Below are 15984 nucleotides of genomic sequence, written 5' to 3' on the forward strand. Positions count from 1 at the left end.
CCCACTTCTTCTCCTGGCCCCATTCTCTCATACTTGTTACTGATTCGAGGATAAAAGTACATTTCCAAAATTTCCGTTGTACATTAAAGTACCACGTTAAATCAGTTGGGAACAGTTTAAATAGGAGGCTATGATCAACACGATAATTATTGGAGTGATTTATAAGATCATTTCGACTTTTCTAAAGGAAGTTGCCTATCTCCAAAGAAGAATGGCAAGATCTGCAAGCTTATGGAACTCCCAAAGAAGTAATTAGCGGAGTAAAGGAAAGAAAACAATTTATTTTTAATAATATAGTTTATAATTTGAAACACAATATAAGTCCTTTTTCCATTGTTTTGCCTTTTTTCCAAGTACAAACAAACCTTATGTTAGTTTTTTTTTTTTTTGACTTCTTTCACTTACAATAATACAGTTGAGCATAAGATTTTAGAAGCTAGTTTTCAATATAACAGAGAACTTGCAGACCAAACTTGAAGGATTTTCCACGATTAGTGTGGGAAATAAAATTTTTTATACTTTAAAAATCGTTTTCTGAAGAATTAGTAAAAATGGATATCGCCCTCTTTCCTTGTACTCTTCATACATATATATATATATATTCCCGCAGCAATACTTTTCGAGATAGTCTCGAACACCCATATTGAATATCGATATCGATATATTAACATATCGCACAGCCCTACCTGTAGGAGGTAAATCTCATCTCAGTTTGGACTATTTAAAGGCAGATTTCATGAAGGCAGCGAGGGAGATACCCACTAAGACTATCTGTACCGCAATCGGCCCAGGAGATTTGCAGATGTTTCAAGGCCTAAGCTGTTCGCTTCGAATGAATTCTCCTCAGCACTTTTTGTATTTCTGTTGATAAATGTATATCGTTGATACTATTTTATTTCAATTATTCTATTCTGCATCCTGACTAATATTTTTACATAATTTATGGCAGAAGCTCTATCTTCACTTTTTCTTAATTAATGAACATCTTAAGGACCACAAAAACTATGAGATATTTGCACTGCAAGCCACATGTAACCCACAAATTGTTTTTCGCTCCTTTTATATATGCCATAAACTTGTAACGTCATATTTATCTGATACACAAATATTTGCACATTATAAAAGTTTTGAAACAAAAAAAATAGGATTGTGAAGGTATTAAATTCTCAATTTCCAAATATTGTTAAAAATTTCTTATTTAGTGGGTTATTTACAATATATAAGAAAAAACTTATAGCAAGACTAGTGAAGATTTATTTATTTTCAGTAGATTTTTTTTTATTTTCGAGAAGAGAATGAATCATATTTCTGCCTGATATAGAAATCAAAGACAAAGGAACCAAATTCAACAAGAAAATTCAATACGACACAAACACTAAATGTACTAATAACATTAATTATAATTAACAGATTAAACATAATTGTAGTCTCCATAATATTTTAATATAAAACGAATTTCTTTGTGTACGAATAATTACAAATGCACTCATTCGAGAAATCAGCCATTATGGGCACTCTCTGGCCTTACATGTCCATTCGACACATTCAGTTTCTCGTGTACAATTTAAAGTACCGCTTACGATAAATTTATGTCCTATTTCGCCGTGATGAACCCTTTTTAATGTTTGGATACATCGTTTTACGTAGAAATTCATCGCATGTCACCTGAAAATATACATGGGAAGATAAATATTTGAACTTAATGTATTTTTCCACCAAACCTTAAACGTCGTTCTTCGCGGGTGAGCGCTGGGCTCACCTTATCTTTATAGTCCTTTCTAACTCCCCACGTTTGATATAGGTTATTTTTCCAAGTACTATCCACAAATAGTTTGTATTTTTAGCCTTTGTTTAATATGTATAATATATGTCAAATAATATATTGGCATAGATATATCGTATTATTTCGACAATGTTTATTTACTATGATTTTGTATAAATACCATAATATACTATACACTGACCATATTTATTAACATATACCAATACAACCTTTAATAAATTCACCATTAGGTACATAAAAGAATAATATTATTATCCTTTATTGAGTTTGTAGGCCTAATTACTTCGCTGTTGAACTGCTTTTGTATTTCGCTTTCAGATAACATTTTCAAAAAGAAACCTGAATTATAAAATAATTGAGACGGTCTTTCTTCCGCTCGTGTATTAAAGGATTGTGAAAAAAGTTTATGAGAAAGTTGAAGACGCAAAATGGAATTAGACTCAAAGATATTTCGAATTTATGTTTATAATCCTCGCGTTGTACGATGGTTCTGCCTCCTAAGGAGAGGACATGAAAGTTAAGCAAAGTTAGTCAAATTAAGCCTTTTTTCTTAATCTGAGGAAGGAATATATATGTGAATTTTAGGTAAGAATACTAATACGTTTTTAGCGTGATATAATCAATTACAGTTATGTAATGTTAGTACAAGAAGGTAATATGATTTCTAGGTGAAAATTTTATGAATTCTTAAATTGCATCGATTAGCTCTCAGCCAAAATATTTTCAAATAGTTAAATAGAGTATGAGAAATAAGTGGTCTGCTGCATGATAATATAGAAAAATGATATTTTATACGGTGAGTTATGTGTATTTCTTTTAAGTGTTTATTCGCATTATGTTGGGTTAATTAATGTATTTCCAGCCAAGCTCATCAGTCCTAAATATCCAAGGAAGTAAGATTCGGCCTACGCTCGCTTCGCATCTACGTTACTTTTATTTACATTGTTAACTGAAATTATTAGGTTAGTTATCTTCAAGCACCTCGTTACCGTAATTAACACTAGCTATACCCTGGCCGGCGAACGATGATTTCTGACAGCTTAGCTCGCGAGGACGACTGAGGAGTGCGGTATTGCCATGTGCTTCTCGCGAAAGGGGAGAATCGTCTGCTTCCTCGTTGAGGGCGGGATGGGGTGAGTGAAAGTTTTGCAATGTACAGTGGTTACCATAGAGACGCAAGAGGTTCTGAGCCTTAGGTTCGTTGACCTGCTGTCTTCTCCTCGCTCGCCGTGGCCTTGTGCAAAGCTGTCAGAAATCATCGTTCACCGGCCTGGGTATACTAACACCTATTAACAATAACTACCGTAAGTAATTATTTCACATTCGTTTCCTTTACTCAATGGACCATACTCGCAAATTATATTAGACCATAAAATGTATGTAACAGGTATAACTGATAGTGTATGTGAAAATTCGCTATGTAAAAATTTAGAGATCGACCAAAGTGTTTTGAATACATGAGTTAACATTTAAATTAACAAATAAAGAGATATGAAAGCAGAGTAATGATAACGAACTACTTCCAGTTGGCTGATTACTGAATGAAACAAAATGAAATTTCAAGTTTCATGTCTCGCTATTGTATCTTGTAGGGTAAGAGAGAAGGATGATTAATAAAGGTGAATTAGCAGAATAATCATGTGGGAGCAAACACCAGAACCACGAGAAAACTCAGGGTAATAATTTTGCCCAGTATAAATTTACATGGCCTAGAATCGAACCAGGGACCCCTCTCGCCAGAGATTAGCATTCCACCATTCATTTACCGTATTCTCTTATTACTAAATAAGTAGGAACGCTTGTGATATGTCATGACGAGTAATATGAAGGCTATATCGTTTAATATAAATACACACACAAAATACTGCAAAAGTAATATACTGTCCGAGGGATACATCAAAACTACAACAAAGCACATTTTGTGATCAACACAAACGATACACGTATGCCAAACCCACAAATTAAACATGTCTGGCTAGTTGAGAACCTTCTTTCTGAAAACACCTCCCATAAGGGACCGGACAGCGGCGTCAGTAAACGTCCTGGAACTCTATTCCAGTCGGAACGAAACTGCACCTCTGAATTTTTTCCCGGAGTTTGGCTTTCATTCAAGCCCAGAATTGTTCTATGGGACGCAGCTCTGGGCAATTTGGGGATTCATCTCCCTGCCCACAACATTGACATAGTAGTTCCTATACCATTGTATTGCTAATGTTCCATAATAACACGTCCCCAAGTCAGACCAAAATTATGTTCGAACGCTGTGTTCACGTAGTATTGGTAGAGGTCGCTTATTTAGGCACTCATTGACATATAGATCACCTGTCATTGAACCTTTTGTAAGAATGCAAGTGATTTCATTCCACATTCGCAAATTGCTTGCCAGACCAGAACCTTTCTGTCAAATTTTGCAGTCGCAATTGATTGGTCAGCTTTGTTCACAACAAAACCTTTGCCAAAGTGTAATATTAAGGACAACGCAATGATTTATAGTCTAATTTTACGTACGTTTCATCGTCTATAATCATATACACATTTGTTTTGAACAAAATAGAGTCGTACAACTTTCTTACGCGCGTTTTTATGGGTACGTCCTGTCCTGCACTGTATTTTGTGCTTTTTGTAAGTTTTTAGGTTATGTCTCCGTTTTACACGCTGCAAAATTCCAATAGATGTTGCAAATTCTCGGGCAACATCTCACACAGAGAGTTCTTTTTTGAAGTCAAACGCCTTCAGTATCTTCCAATTCCGGGTTCTTTGTACCTGGTTTTTGTCCAGGTCGGGATCTGTCGTTAAAGGTATTTCTCACCATATTTTCTAACTGCCGTTTGCACTGCACCAACACTTACGCCTTCCAGTTTTGCCAGTTGTCTATAGGTCAATCGTTTAGTGGTACACAATCTGTCCACGATGAACTTTCTCTTTTCTGCGGAAAACCCTCTTTTCTTTCGTATTCAGACTTTCAACACACAAACTGCACCAACTGTTTTACCAACTTCAGATCACTCAATACTACCTATGTATGCTGTAGCAGCTATACGCTCACTCCTGCCACCTATTATGCGAAGGGGAAGTTGTATTCATATTAAACGATACAGTCTTTACACAATATTCTGTTGCCATGAGTGAAGAAGAATGGAAAATCAATCCGCACTAACGAGACCTAAACAAGCATTTTGTTTTCTGAGCTTTCTTATTCCTTATATACCTCAGAAAATGTACAAAACGCCATACTTTCACGATCTGAACTTTGCATGTTTACCACTATGTTCCAAACATTACTCATAATCAGAGCTGACAAGAGAAAAATATAAATATGTTCATATGCTTAGAAAACTCTTTCAAGTGCAGTTGTTGAAAAGAAAAGTTCAAGTTTCAAAGTAATAACACATGCAATACGTAGTGAAATTCTAATAATATTCTTTCCATTTATTCTTGAAAAATCCCGGGCTTCGGGTAACTATGGCCAACTGGAAATAAGGGTCTGATGTCTATGTAATTTTAAATACAAATCAGTTGAGAATGCTCGAAGACGTTGCCAGAACGAACTTTGGAATGGAGAGGAAAGAATAACTGTGATTGTTCCTACATGTAAAAATATATCTTTTTATCTGCACCTTGATCTGTTTCTCGCAAAAATTCGCAAAATATCATTTCTCAAAGACTTACAGTTTCCGAGATATTGTTCCTTGAATCTCCCGAAATTCGAACTTTTTTGGCCAATATCTGGGCAACGGTGACCAGTTTGCCAGTAGTCAGTTGATCAGTGCCCACTGGTTACTATTTGGTACCAAAATATTCACCATCCTCTTATGCATTGATCAACACCAATATGATATATCTGTGACTTAGGGTTCCCGACATATAGCTCTTTAAATCCCTGAAAATCGACCATTTTAGGCAATATCTCTAGAACGGTAAGAGTGCCGCAAATAATTTAATCACTTTCTCAGGTAGTTTTTGATGCTCTATCAAATTCAGGGCTTAAAACTAAAAAAAAACACAAATAAGAGACAGACACACAGACATAGAGAATTCAGTAACGAACTTTTTAAATTTGTTGAATATCAAATTGTATTTGTATTATTATTGTACTTAGTTATTAAAACTGGCACCTAGTTCAGAAGTAAAACTTTCGAGCATTGTTCTTTTTTATGACTCTGTCTCTCGGCAACCTAAACATATGTACTATTAATCTGCCTATAGATTTCTATAGATTTCTTGAGCTCTAAACTGTACTCAATCTTTTTAGTTCTTCATTTAGTATTGGGTGCATTTTTCCATTAGTTTTGTTTGTCATTAGTGTACAATTGATTAATGTATTCTGTGAGAAAATCCTAAGTTATTCGGATTGGAAATGGCAGATAGTGCCTTTAGTGAAGCACGGTAGTGCCTTTAGTGAGGTAGGATTTTGTTCTTATTCTATACCATTCATTTTAGAGATCAAAATGTAAATACATAATCTTATCCTGTTCATGTAAGGGATCTGAAATCAACCTTAATTAGTTTGTAATGACTACAAAACTGAATACTTAAAAATTTAAAATGTGACTAGCAACCAAACGTTCGCAATGTGCTTAGTGAGACCTCCGATAGTTTCTGAATGATTGTCATCGACCATTGATTCATTTTATGAAATTAGTGTTTCTCTCTTTTTCCAGAGAAATGTGGAACCATCGCGACAATGTTGAAGCAAATTCTCGAAGGGTGTCACTCTGAATTAAGTAGAATGCTAAAAGTAGAACATCCCAATATTTTTATACACATGGAACTTTTACAACAGGAGCAGAGTGAAAATGAAGTTGCTATGTTAACCTTGGAGATAGAAAAGGAGCCGAAGGAAACAAAAATATAGGTGAGTTGAACGAAAGATCAGATAACTGAGGCAAAAGCTGGAATCGATGTAATGGACTTCTTGGCTTACTTCGATATGATTGTGTATTGTTTACATCTAGAACAATAAGGATGAGGTCTTGTCTTAAGTTGTATTGTTTACATTGATGTTATGTTTTATTGTGTATTCCATTGGAAAGGTACACTAGAAAGGTAGGTATAACAATATAAGTCACATATGATACTATATATGATATTATTGCAAATGCTGTATAATCATGTATAGGAGTCCAATCACCTGATAAGGTAATGCGAAGAAAGGAGAGGTGATGTAGAAAACAAAAGATCTTTCTTAAGGCCGCTTTATGCATCCTTTTGCATTCTTAGTTTAATATATGATGAAGCGTATCTTGAGGATGTAAATTGTGCCACCTTCTAAGTACTGCGAGCCATAGCATACTGAAAAAAAAACTACTGGAAATCTGAATCAAATTGTACTATGAAATGGCTTGATATTAGACCGAAGGAGGTTTTTGTGTTTATTTCCCTTGCAGTGTCAAACGACTTTCTTGCAATTTTCCATTCTTCTGCATATATTTAAAATATGACATTCTTCTTTTAAAAAGTACATGTGAATAATACAGCTAATAACAAAACTGTATCCTAGTCATTTTTTCCGGAAAGAACAAGTAGAATAATATCCAATATTTATTATGAAACTTTAAAAAATAGTTATCTTTTTATACGATTTCTTAGAATTACTAAACGTCTTATTACATTAATAAAAATTATTGTTTGTAATATGCATGAATATACGCTAGAAGACTTGCAGCTCAGAACTGCATTTCCCTCAAAAAATCACTTTCTGCATAACATTCCCTGTCTCCATAAATTAGGCAGAACTTGATTTCCAGTTCTGTTTAAATACAAGATCGTTGAGAAGATTTTCTGCAAAGTGCTTGAGGACCTTAGGCAGAACGGAGATAAACCTGTTAGACATATTTTTATTTAGCCTTATTCACTCATCACTTGCTTTACTCACCCATCATATGTAAGAAGTGCACGCAGTAACAAATTCAAACTTGAGAATTTTAATAGAGTAGTTGAGACTACATTATTTACAACATTAGTGATAACGCTTGTGGTTACACCTTCGGTAGCATAAAATGTAATGGATAGACATCATACAAAAAGCATTGCATTTCCTCGTCTGTCCGATTTGCGTGATTTTTGGATATGTTGTTGCTGAGGATACCCCGGTCAATTCTTTATATCGGACCAACTAATTATGACCAACCCTGTGACCTCCAGATGTTAAAATTTCACAACGGGTTTATCTTAACGGTCGCAAACTTGGTATGCAAAATGTAGTAGTAATGTAATGGAAGGTCACAAATCGAAACGTGTTGTGGGAGGCGTCAGCCGGCACATCAGTCCTACCATTGTCCATACCAGGGAACTTGGACCCCTCTCCCCACGCTGCTCCAGTACTTTCTAAACCAACGTCTTCAAAGCTAGCAGGTGACTTTCTCCTTCCGGTACGTGTGTGTAAAGCAAGGAACAATGATTCTGTTCCCTCGGCACATTTGCTAACTGGAACAACCGGTTGCCCCGTCTTGCTACATGATTTCATGCCTTGATGATGTCGTACTACTAATTAGTCTTTAGTAATTAATTCCAAACTCTATACCTTCAAAACCGGAACTTTCAACCTTGACTCCTTCAAATCTAAGGTGCAAGTCACGTTCTGCAGCATCAAGGAACGTAGACAGAAGTCTATTGCTGGGATAGCAAATACTTGATATTTGTCTAGTTAACTCATGTACCACAGCAAACTAGCAACGTGTGCGCCGCAACCAATAGTTCTGACTCCGCTTTTGTATGTACAGTACCAACTTAATATTGGATCTTTGAGTAAATCCTCGGTATCGTCTTCAGGATGCATGTAGCTGGGTTCTTTAAATGCAGTACCCAGGTGATGTTTGACGGAATCTGAGAACAGGGAGAATATTCACACACGAAGAATACCTGTCTCCTCTAATTGGACTTCAAACTTATCTTGCGTGTCACGTACTATCTTGTCTTCAAGTGCAAACGGTATCGTGCCATTCGGTGACCTCTGCAGATCACACGGTTAGTTACATGGACAATCCTCATTTGCCGGAGCCCAGTATAACACACAGATATTTTTCGTATGCTAAGTTTGAACCAGTTTTGCCAACACCCTTGTGTGACCTTTGGTGGCCTCTGGAGGTCACAGGGTTGTTCATATGGAGTAGGCCACATATAAACAATTGACCAGAGGTTCCTCAGCTGCAACATATCCAAAAATCACCCAAATCGGACAGACAAGGAAATGCAATGCTTTTTGTACAAGGTCCTTTAATATACGTATTTAAAATACATTTGAAGATATTTTAGCTATCATCAAATTTTTACTGTTGTTTGGATTCACCTTCCTTAAATGTTATTATGCGAGAACTTTATAATTTACGCTCATTCTGAGCTAAAACTATGGAATATGATTCACCGTCCTAGGAGATATCTAAGCCTATTTTAAGTATTTTGAAAAATAACTTCACAGATTGAATGATTTCTTGCGAACTCTAAAACAAACAATATGCTTTGTTTACTCCTGCAAACATATCCTGATTATTTAGGTATTTAGACATCAACTTGCACATTACTTACCATAAAACCAAGAACTTTAATTTGTCTGAATTCATGGACAAAAGTAAAAATAAACAAAATAAAAATGCATAAACTAATCCACAATAGAGCACTGGAAATTGTAATTAAGCCTTGTTTTTCCTGCAACATCAATTTCGAAGTATCTAATTCTGGAAAGAAAATATAACTATTAACAAAACAATCCTACGTTGACGTGGGATTAGCTTTAAATCTATAATTATTAAGCTGTATTATTATTATTATTATTATTATTGTTATTATTATTATTAAATAGCTGTAAGCGAGAAAAGAAGCAATACTTATTTTGTTTTATTTACTGTGTTTAAAGCAGTGGTACTCACAAAGAAAAATGATATACCATAGAACGTTGAACGTTTAGGTAGACCATATATTAGACAGAGCATTTCAAAGCAGCAGAGGTCCATGACCTAGTGATCACTAGTGTTTACTCAACTTAGGTAATTAGGGGGCGCGGTGGCTCAGTGGTAGAGCGTTCACCTCCTGTGCTTGGGGTCCCTGGTTCGATCCCAGCTCGCGCCGTGTGGACTTTGTGGTGGACAAACACCGTGCTCGTGGGTTTTCTCGGGGTTCTCCCGTTTCCTCCCACTTTCTTCATTCCACCATTTCACTCATTTCTCATTATCACCGTCTCCTTTAGCCTAACCGGCATAATGGTGGGACGTTAAACTTAAATATTTCATTTCATTTTCAACTTAGGTAATTCCCGCAGTTTCAACTAAAATACCTTTTCTCTCTAACTTGGACGGTCTGTACCCTGGTGATCTTAAAACCGAAATGTTGAGGTTTACAGAATCGTACGAGTTGGAAAAAGTAACATAAGTTGTCTAAAAGTACTGAGATCACATGTGCTACCACATTGTTCGATCACCTTCTCTCCTTTTTTGACGACGTCATCATCCAGCCCCTATACAGCTTCTGGAGTATCTAGTCAAAAACTTGTGAAACGGTTTCCGCAGGCCTGGTTTGACACTAACGCTATCTAGCGAAATTCGCACAAACCCAAACAAACGATAATATAACACCAAGATTTGCTATACAGTGGATGCATTAAACCTTCTTGCCAAGCTTTTTTTTAGTTTCTGACAGGTCGATAAAAATAAATTCGGTCTGGCATAGTAAGCGTAGTATCTAACAGACGTTCTGTACACCAGTTTCGGCCGTTTCTATTGAATTCCGATCATGGTAATTTTCGATAGTAAAAGTCCGAGTACATAGCTCTGTTCGGCGGAAGGAGCTAGTGATGCATACGATATCTTTCAAATCCAATAAAACACACAAAATAACTTTTATGGGATTCTTGTGGGATTCTGTCAGAATGTGGAACTTCTCGCTTTGGTCACGATCCTTTTCCACATTGTCGTAAGTTATCCACTTGTCGTCACCCGAAATCAACCGCTTTAGGAAAGGCTCAAATTTGTTACGTCATAATAGAGATTGGCAAATAAAAATATGATTAACTTGGAGCATATGGTAACCAGAGATCGAGCTTCTTTTAGTAGTCTGATTTCTTCCAAGAATTCTTTTCCGAGGAGGCTTACAAAAACGACGCCCTGTCAAGCGCCCAGGTTTTCCTGATTCCGTGAGTTCAAAAACGGACGGAAGACCGTTCAAGACATGAAGTGAAGGGTGGTCGGAGTCGAGGAGACTTTTCATTTTCACCACATTCTTGTCCAAACCACTCGTTGAAGGGGGACCAGACCGCTTCATGTCTTCAACAGTCTCCCATTCATTCTTGAACTCACTGAACCAGATATAAATCAGGCGCCTTGACAGCCTGCTTGACCAAGGCAAGCCTCACGGAAGCGATTTACCCAGGAGAAAGCAAAATTTAATCGCGTATCACAGCTCCAGTGAACACTCCATCTTTTACATTGTCTGCCGTGATAAAAACTCAGAAACAGCTTTTGCGCCACTCGTGATCCTCACTGTGTCAGAGATCGGACGCGACTGCTGCCCACTGCCTTGCTTAGTTTTGATCCCTACCACAAGTCCCGCGCCAAGGAGCGCTCTGCTGGCAACTGGAGCGCCCCGTAGCAGCCAGTTTAATTCCTTTACTGGCAAATCCTGTGTATCTTTCTTATAAGCATCATGAAATTCTTCACGGGCCTGCGCAGCATTTACGCCCTTGTCGAGGTGGAATTGTAAAACGTAGCAATTTTTTGCAAAAAGATCACCCGTCTTCACAGCGTAACTTTTTGCTTGCACATCTACAAAGTTGAACTGTCAACTCTCAAATGACGCCAGCTTTGGCCCGCTCCGACTCTTATTCCTTGACATTTAGGATATTTACGCCATCTCGTGATCAAAAAGATAAATACTTCAAAAACAATCTGATACTCCCGGAACGTTTTTCCACTTTCCAGCCCAGTGTTACCTAGTATTGTACATGTTCGTTGAAACCCTAGTAGTTATGAGCCTAGTTTGTTTGTCTTGATTATATTTAGTGCTGCGGAGTAGTTTGTGAACAGTGCTATTATGAAGTAATTAACTCCTGGTATATTTACAACTGCAGATACAAATAGTGACAGTACTGAATTTAAGACGTAAAAGACTGGAAGATAATTCATAAGAATATAATATAAATCCTTTTAGACATCGAGATGAGGAGTTTCCTCTTTCTAGAGGAGTAATCATTCTAGGTAAACAACTATAACCATGTATAAGAATAAAAATGCTTCGATAGTTTTAAAGCTTTTTAAAATGAACAAAAATGTAATATTATTAATAAACTATACAGTAACACGCAGTAAAAATTAACAGGTTACAGTTTCAGTGAGGCTGATTAAAAGATTTGATGTTGCAAGACTTAGGTCATCAACAAACATACAAGAATATGAGCTCTCTTTCAGCTACTATACTACGACAGGTATCATTCAGCAGTCTCGTAACATTCAATGAAACACATTATTATACTCTACATGTTCCCCGATACACCTAGAAGTAGATTGTGTTTCTAGTACAGCAGAAAATATGCCATGAAAAGTAGCATAAACTAACGGAAAAGAAAGGTTTGATACTTGGATAGTCCGAACAATATAACTCACAAAGACATACATGGCACGTTTAAATCTGAGTAAAAGGAAAATAAGGCATGATCTTATGGCATCTAAAAATCTACGGTGAAGGTACAACGTTTCAGTAAGAAAATTTACTTCAATATCTGGATAGATGACTACTTTACTAGTTGTCAAAACCGATTATTCCACATTAATGGAAACAGTGTGTTGGGTAAAATTCGTAAAGCTTGATACAATGCCTCTGGTGAGCCTACCAATAAAATGTCATCTTAAAAGACCAAGAAGCACATAATTGTACTACATATTGTTGAAACTCTAGTATAGAAAAGCATTACATGCTTAAGGGCGTAAAGTCCCAACCCATAGACAGACGGGTGAATAAAAAAAGCTTATCCTAACACTTTCTTCAAAAAATTGCGTAGTAAATAACGATAAAGAAACGTGATAAAAAATCTTGATTGAGGTCGAGTTTGAGAATAAAATTATCTTGGGGAGCTATGTCACATAAACTGCGTCATATGCGTGAGTATAACGTGTGGTACTGTTTATTAATACTTCGTTCACTCACTACAGTCGTAGATCACACGGGTAGACTTTCCTTTACGAATACAGAAAATGGGAAATGATTTGTTGACATTAGGTAGTATCATTGAACAACTACCTAATGTTAACAAATCTTTTCCTATTTTCTATTCTTAAGAGAAGAATTACCCGTGTAATTTACGACTGTAGTGAATGGATTAAGTATTAAAAAAGAGTATAACAATGATCCATCTGAATTAAAACCTGTTTTCCAACTGAGTTAAAACAGAGAGATATCCAGATTTAGTACGACGTATGCCACAAGATACTTGAAAAGCAAGAGGGTGAGTTATTTCCGGAGCACAAGAAAATGTACCTGGTGTATCATAATGAACACTTTGGGGAATTACTTTGTGTGTGAAGAAATGGGTGAGGAGAGATTCGGTTTGTTGTGTATCTTTCTCATCTCTATCAGTGAGATCACTTTCACTATCACTGGATAATAGATATTATATACTCAACATTTCTCAGTCAAGTGGTCCCGGGTTCGATTACCGATAGGGGCACTCGGAGGAAAAAGTGTAAAACACTTTTACAGGCCAGCCACTCTGAATGAGGATTTACTGGGTTTTCCTCATGCACGTCAGGCAAATGCAGGGGTGCTACCTAACTTATAGATCTTAGGCCTCTTCCTTCGTTTTCCAATCCTTTCTTCCTTCCCTTTCCACGGATAGTGTGCTCACCGAGGAACACCATCCTTCAAACGTGACTGGCTAAATGGCCTTAGATACCGAAAGCCCAAAAATCTAAATGCTAAGTCCTATATTTCTCATATATGTCTAGGAGTTGATTTCACTTATAGTACAGCAGAAATTACATAATAAAAGTTTGCTATGAGTAACAGCATACGCTATCAGAAGAGAAAAGGTTGAGACTTGGATAATCCAAACAATATAACTTGTAAGGACTTACCTGGCACGTTTAGACCTGAGTAAAAGAGAAATAGGACATCATCTAATAATATCTAAATGTATAGGGGGAAGAGACATCGCATTAGGGACAAAGTACAATCATCTCGAGCTCTGATACATCTTGTTGTCACAGACTGATGCATATTGAAATAATCGTTGGTTTAATAATACTAAATAAAGAGTATTCAACCACTCGAGTTATTATGAAAACTTGACTTGATTGATCTTTTTTTATATTCGTACAATATATATATTTAATAATTTATCAATGACCAAAACAACTAAAAAATTGTTTTTTTTTTTTAATTTCTTACTCTTGGAAAATGTTTTGGACTAAAATTATAAAGATTAAATAACATTGTACACGTAAGACTTCCAGAAAGATTTCTTATGATTTTGTGCTCAATCAAAATAAATTTCGAGGTTTTCTTTCCTTCTAGGTTTGTTATTTTTTCTACCTTTGTGTGCTTCGGCAAAGCTTCGTTCATCTAACATAATACGCCTATGCTATTTAAAAGTAATGACAAAAGACATACTTTGTTAATTTTTGTTCATTATGTTACATACACTTGATTTCGTCAGCCTGCAAGTCAAGCTGCTTTCTACAACATTGAGTTACTCTTCTTTATAATATTGATTTAATCGAAACCGTTAGAAACGTTTGCAGTTGTCGATGGTATTGCACAGTTGAATTGGAGAAGCATTACGCTATTTTGGCAGTCTTAACGATTCAACTAACAACCTTCCATTGGCAGAAGCGTAACAGCTTGCCTAAAAGTCCGTTCGAAGGTGCCTGGAGACGGTGTACTGGTAGGTTACTGTGTATATTAAATCGAGTTTCTACACTGACACCTTTTTTACCAACATCAGGTACAATCTCTCATGTGATATCGAAATTCCAAGCCACAAGTACCCTGTTTCTCTTTTTAACGTAAATATGTTCTCATTTATTTAATTTTCCTGGTTGTAGATTCAGGCTTTTTTTTTTTTTTTTTTTTTTGTACTTTTCGGCTGACTCTTCGATACACGGTACGATTATGATTTTCTTCCCACGCAAGGCAGGTAATGCAAAAGTAGCAAACGCTTGCATTACATTCGAATTATATTTACCAGTTTAAAATGTTAATCATACTAGTGCTGCAGATGCTCGTAACTTGATATTATACTGCGAAGAAGACCTTCAATTAACTCTATCAAACAAAGTTTCAACTAGGGTTGGAAAAAAACGGTTTTTATAAAAACCGGAAACCGGCGTCTAGAAAAACCGAAACCCGAAAACCCGACATTTCGGTTTTCTTCAAAACCAGTTCGGTTTTTCACCGAAGCCGTTTCGGTTTTCTCCAAAAACCGGTTCGGCATTTTATCGAAACCGGTTTCAGCTTCCATCAAAACCGATTCGGTTTTCCCGGAAAGTAGTTTCGGTGAAAAGTTTTCGAAAATACAAAACTTTCTCTGTGGAAACGGAATCGGTTTCCGAAGAACAATGAAACACTATTCTGGTCAGAAATAGAACCAATTTTGAAAAGAATGGAACCGGTTTTGGACAAAACCGATAAGCGTGTCCGGTCAAAACCGAACCGGTTTTGGATAAAATCGATAACCGGATATGGTGAAATTGAACCGATTTTGGAGAAACAGATAACCGGATCCTGTGGAAACCGAACCGATTTTTGGAGAAAAACAATAACCGGATCCGGTGAAAACCGAACCGGTTTTGACGAAAACTGAAACCGTTTTCAGTGCAATACCAGGTTTTTGAAAATTTTCAGACTTGTTTCGGGTTTTTAAAAACCAAAAACCGAGAAACCGGTTTTTGTGCCCACCAGTAGTTTGAACTATAACATTTAGTAATAGAGAAAGAAATCCTCAACATGCTCAATATTTTACTATCCTTAAAGTAGATGCAAAGCCCTGCATCAAGTCTTCGCCAATTTCTTAAGCTAATTTGGAACTTGTTGAAGTTGCTTTCTTCTGTCGATTTGGACAAAGAAAACAAGGTTTCATATATACCTCTGGTACATAGTATTTCCCACGATAATGTAAGAGTTAATTTGTTAGTAATGTGTATGTTGGTAAAAGACCTAAGAACTTTCGTATTCAATGACAGAATTCAATCAAAGCAAGTTTATTTCATCAAGAGTGACGA

At 36.3% G+C, this 15984-nt stretch overlaps 1 protein-coding gene across 1 annotated transcript in view; it reads right to left on the reverse strand.

Annotated features, from left to right (window-relative positions):
- Positions 1 to 1318: 1318 nt before the first annotated feature.
- The window catches only part of LOC145681876 (DNA damage-regulated autophagy modulator protein 2-like), a 34801-nt gene continuing 20135 nt past the window's right edge, over positions 1319 to 15984 (reverse strand). The window contains exons 6-7 of the mRNA XM_081753481.1: positions 9308 to 9456; positions 1319 to 1665 (exon numbers count right to left, since the gene is read on the reverse strand). Of these exons, the coding sequence (XP_081609607.1) occupies positions 1588 to 1665; positions 9308 to 9456 (227 nt within the window). The 3' untranslated portion in view covers positions 1319 to 1587. The remainder of the gene's footprint in view (positions 1666 to 9307; positions 9457 to 15984) is intronic.

Source organism: Thermobia domestica, chromosome 3, assembly GCF_964235325.1.
Source record: "Thermobia domestica chromosome 3, izTheDome1.hap1.1, whole genome shotgun sequence".
Classification (NCBI taxonomy): Eukaryota; Metazoa; Arthropoda; class Insecta; order Zygentoma; family Lepismatidae; genus Thermobia; species Thermobia domestica.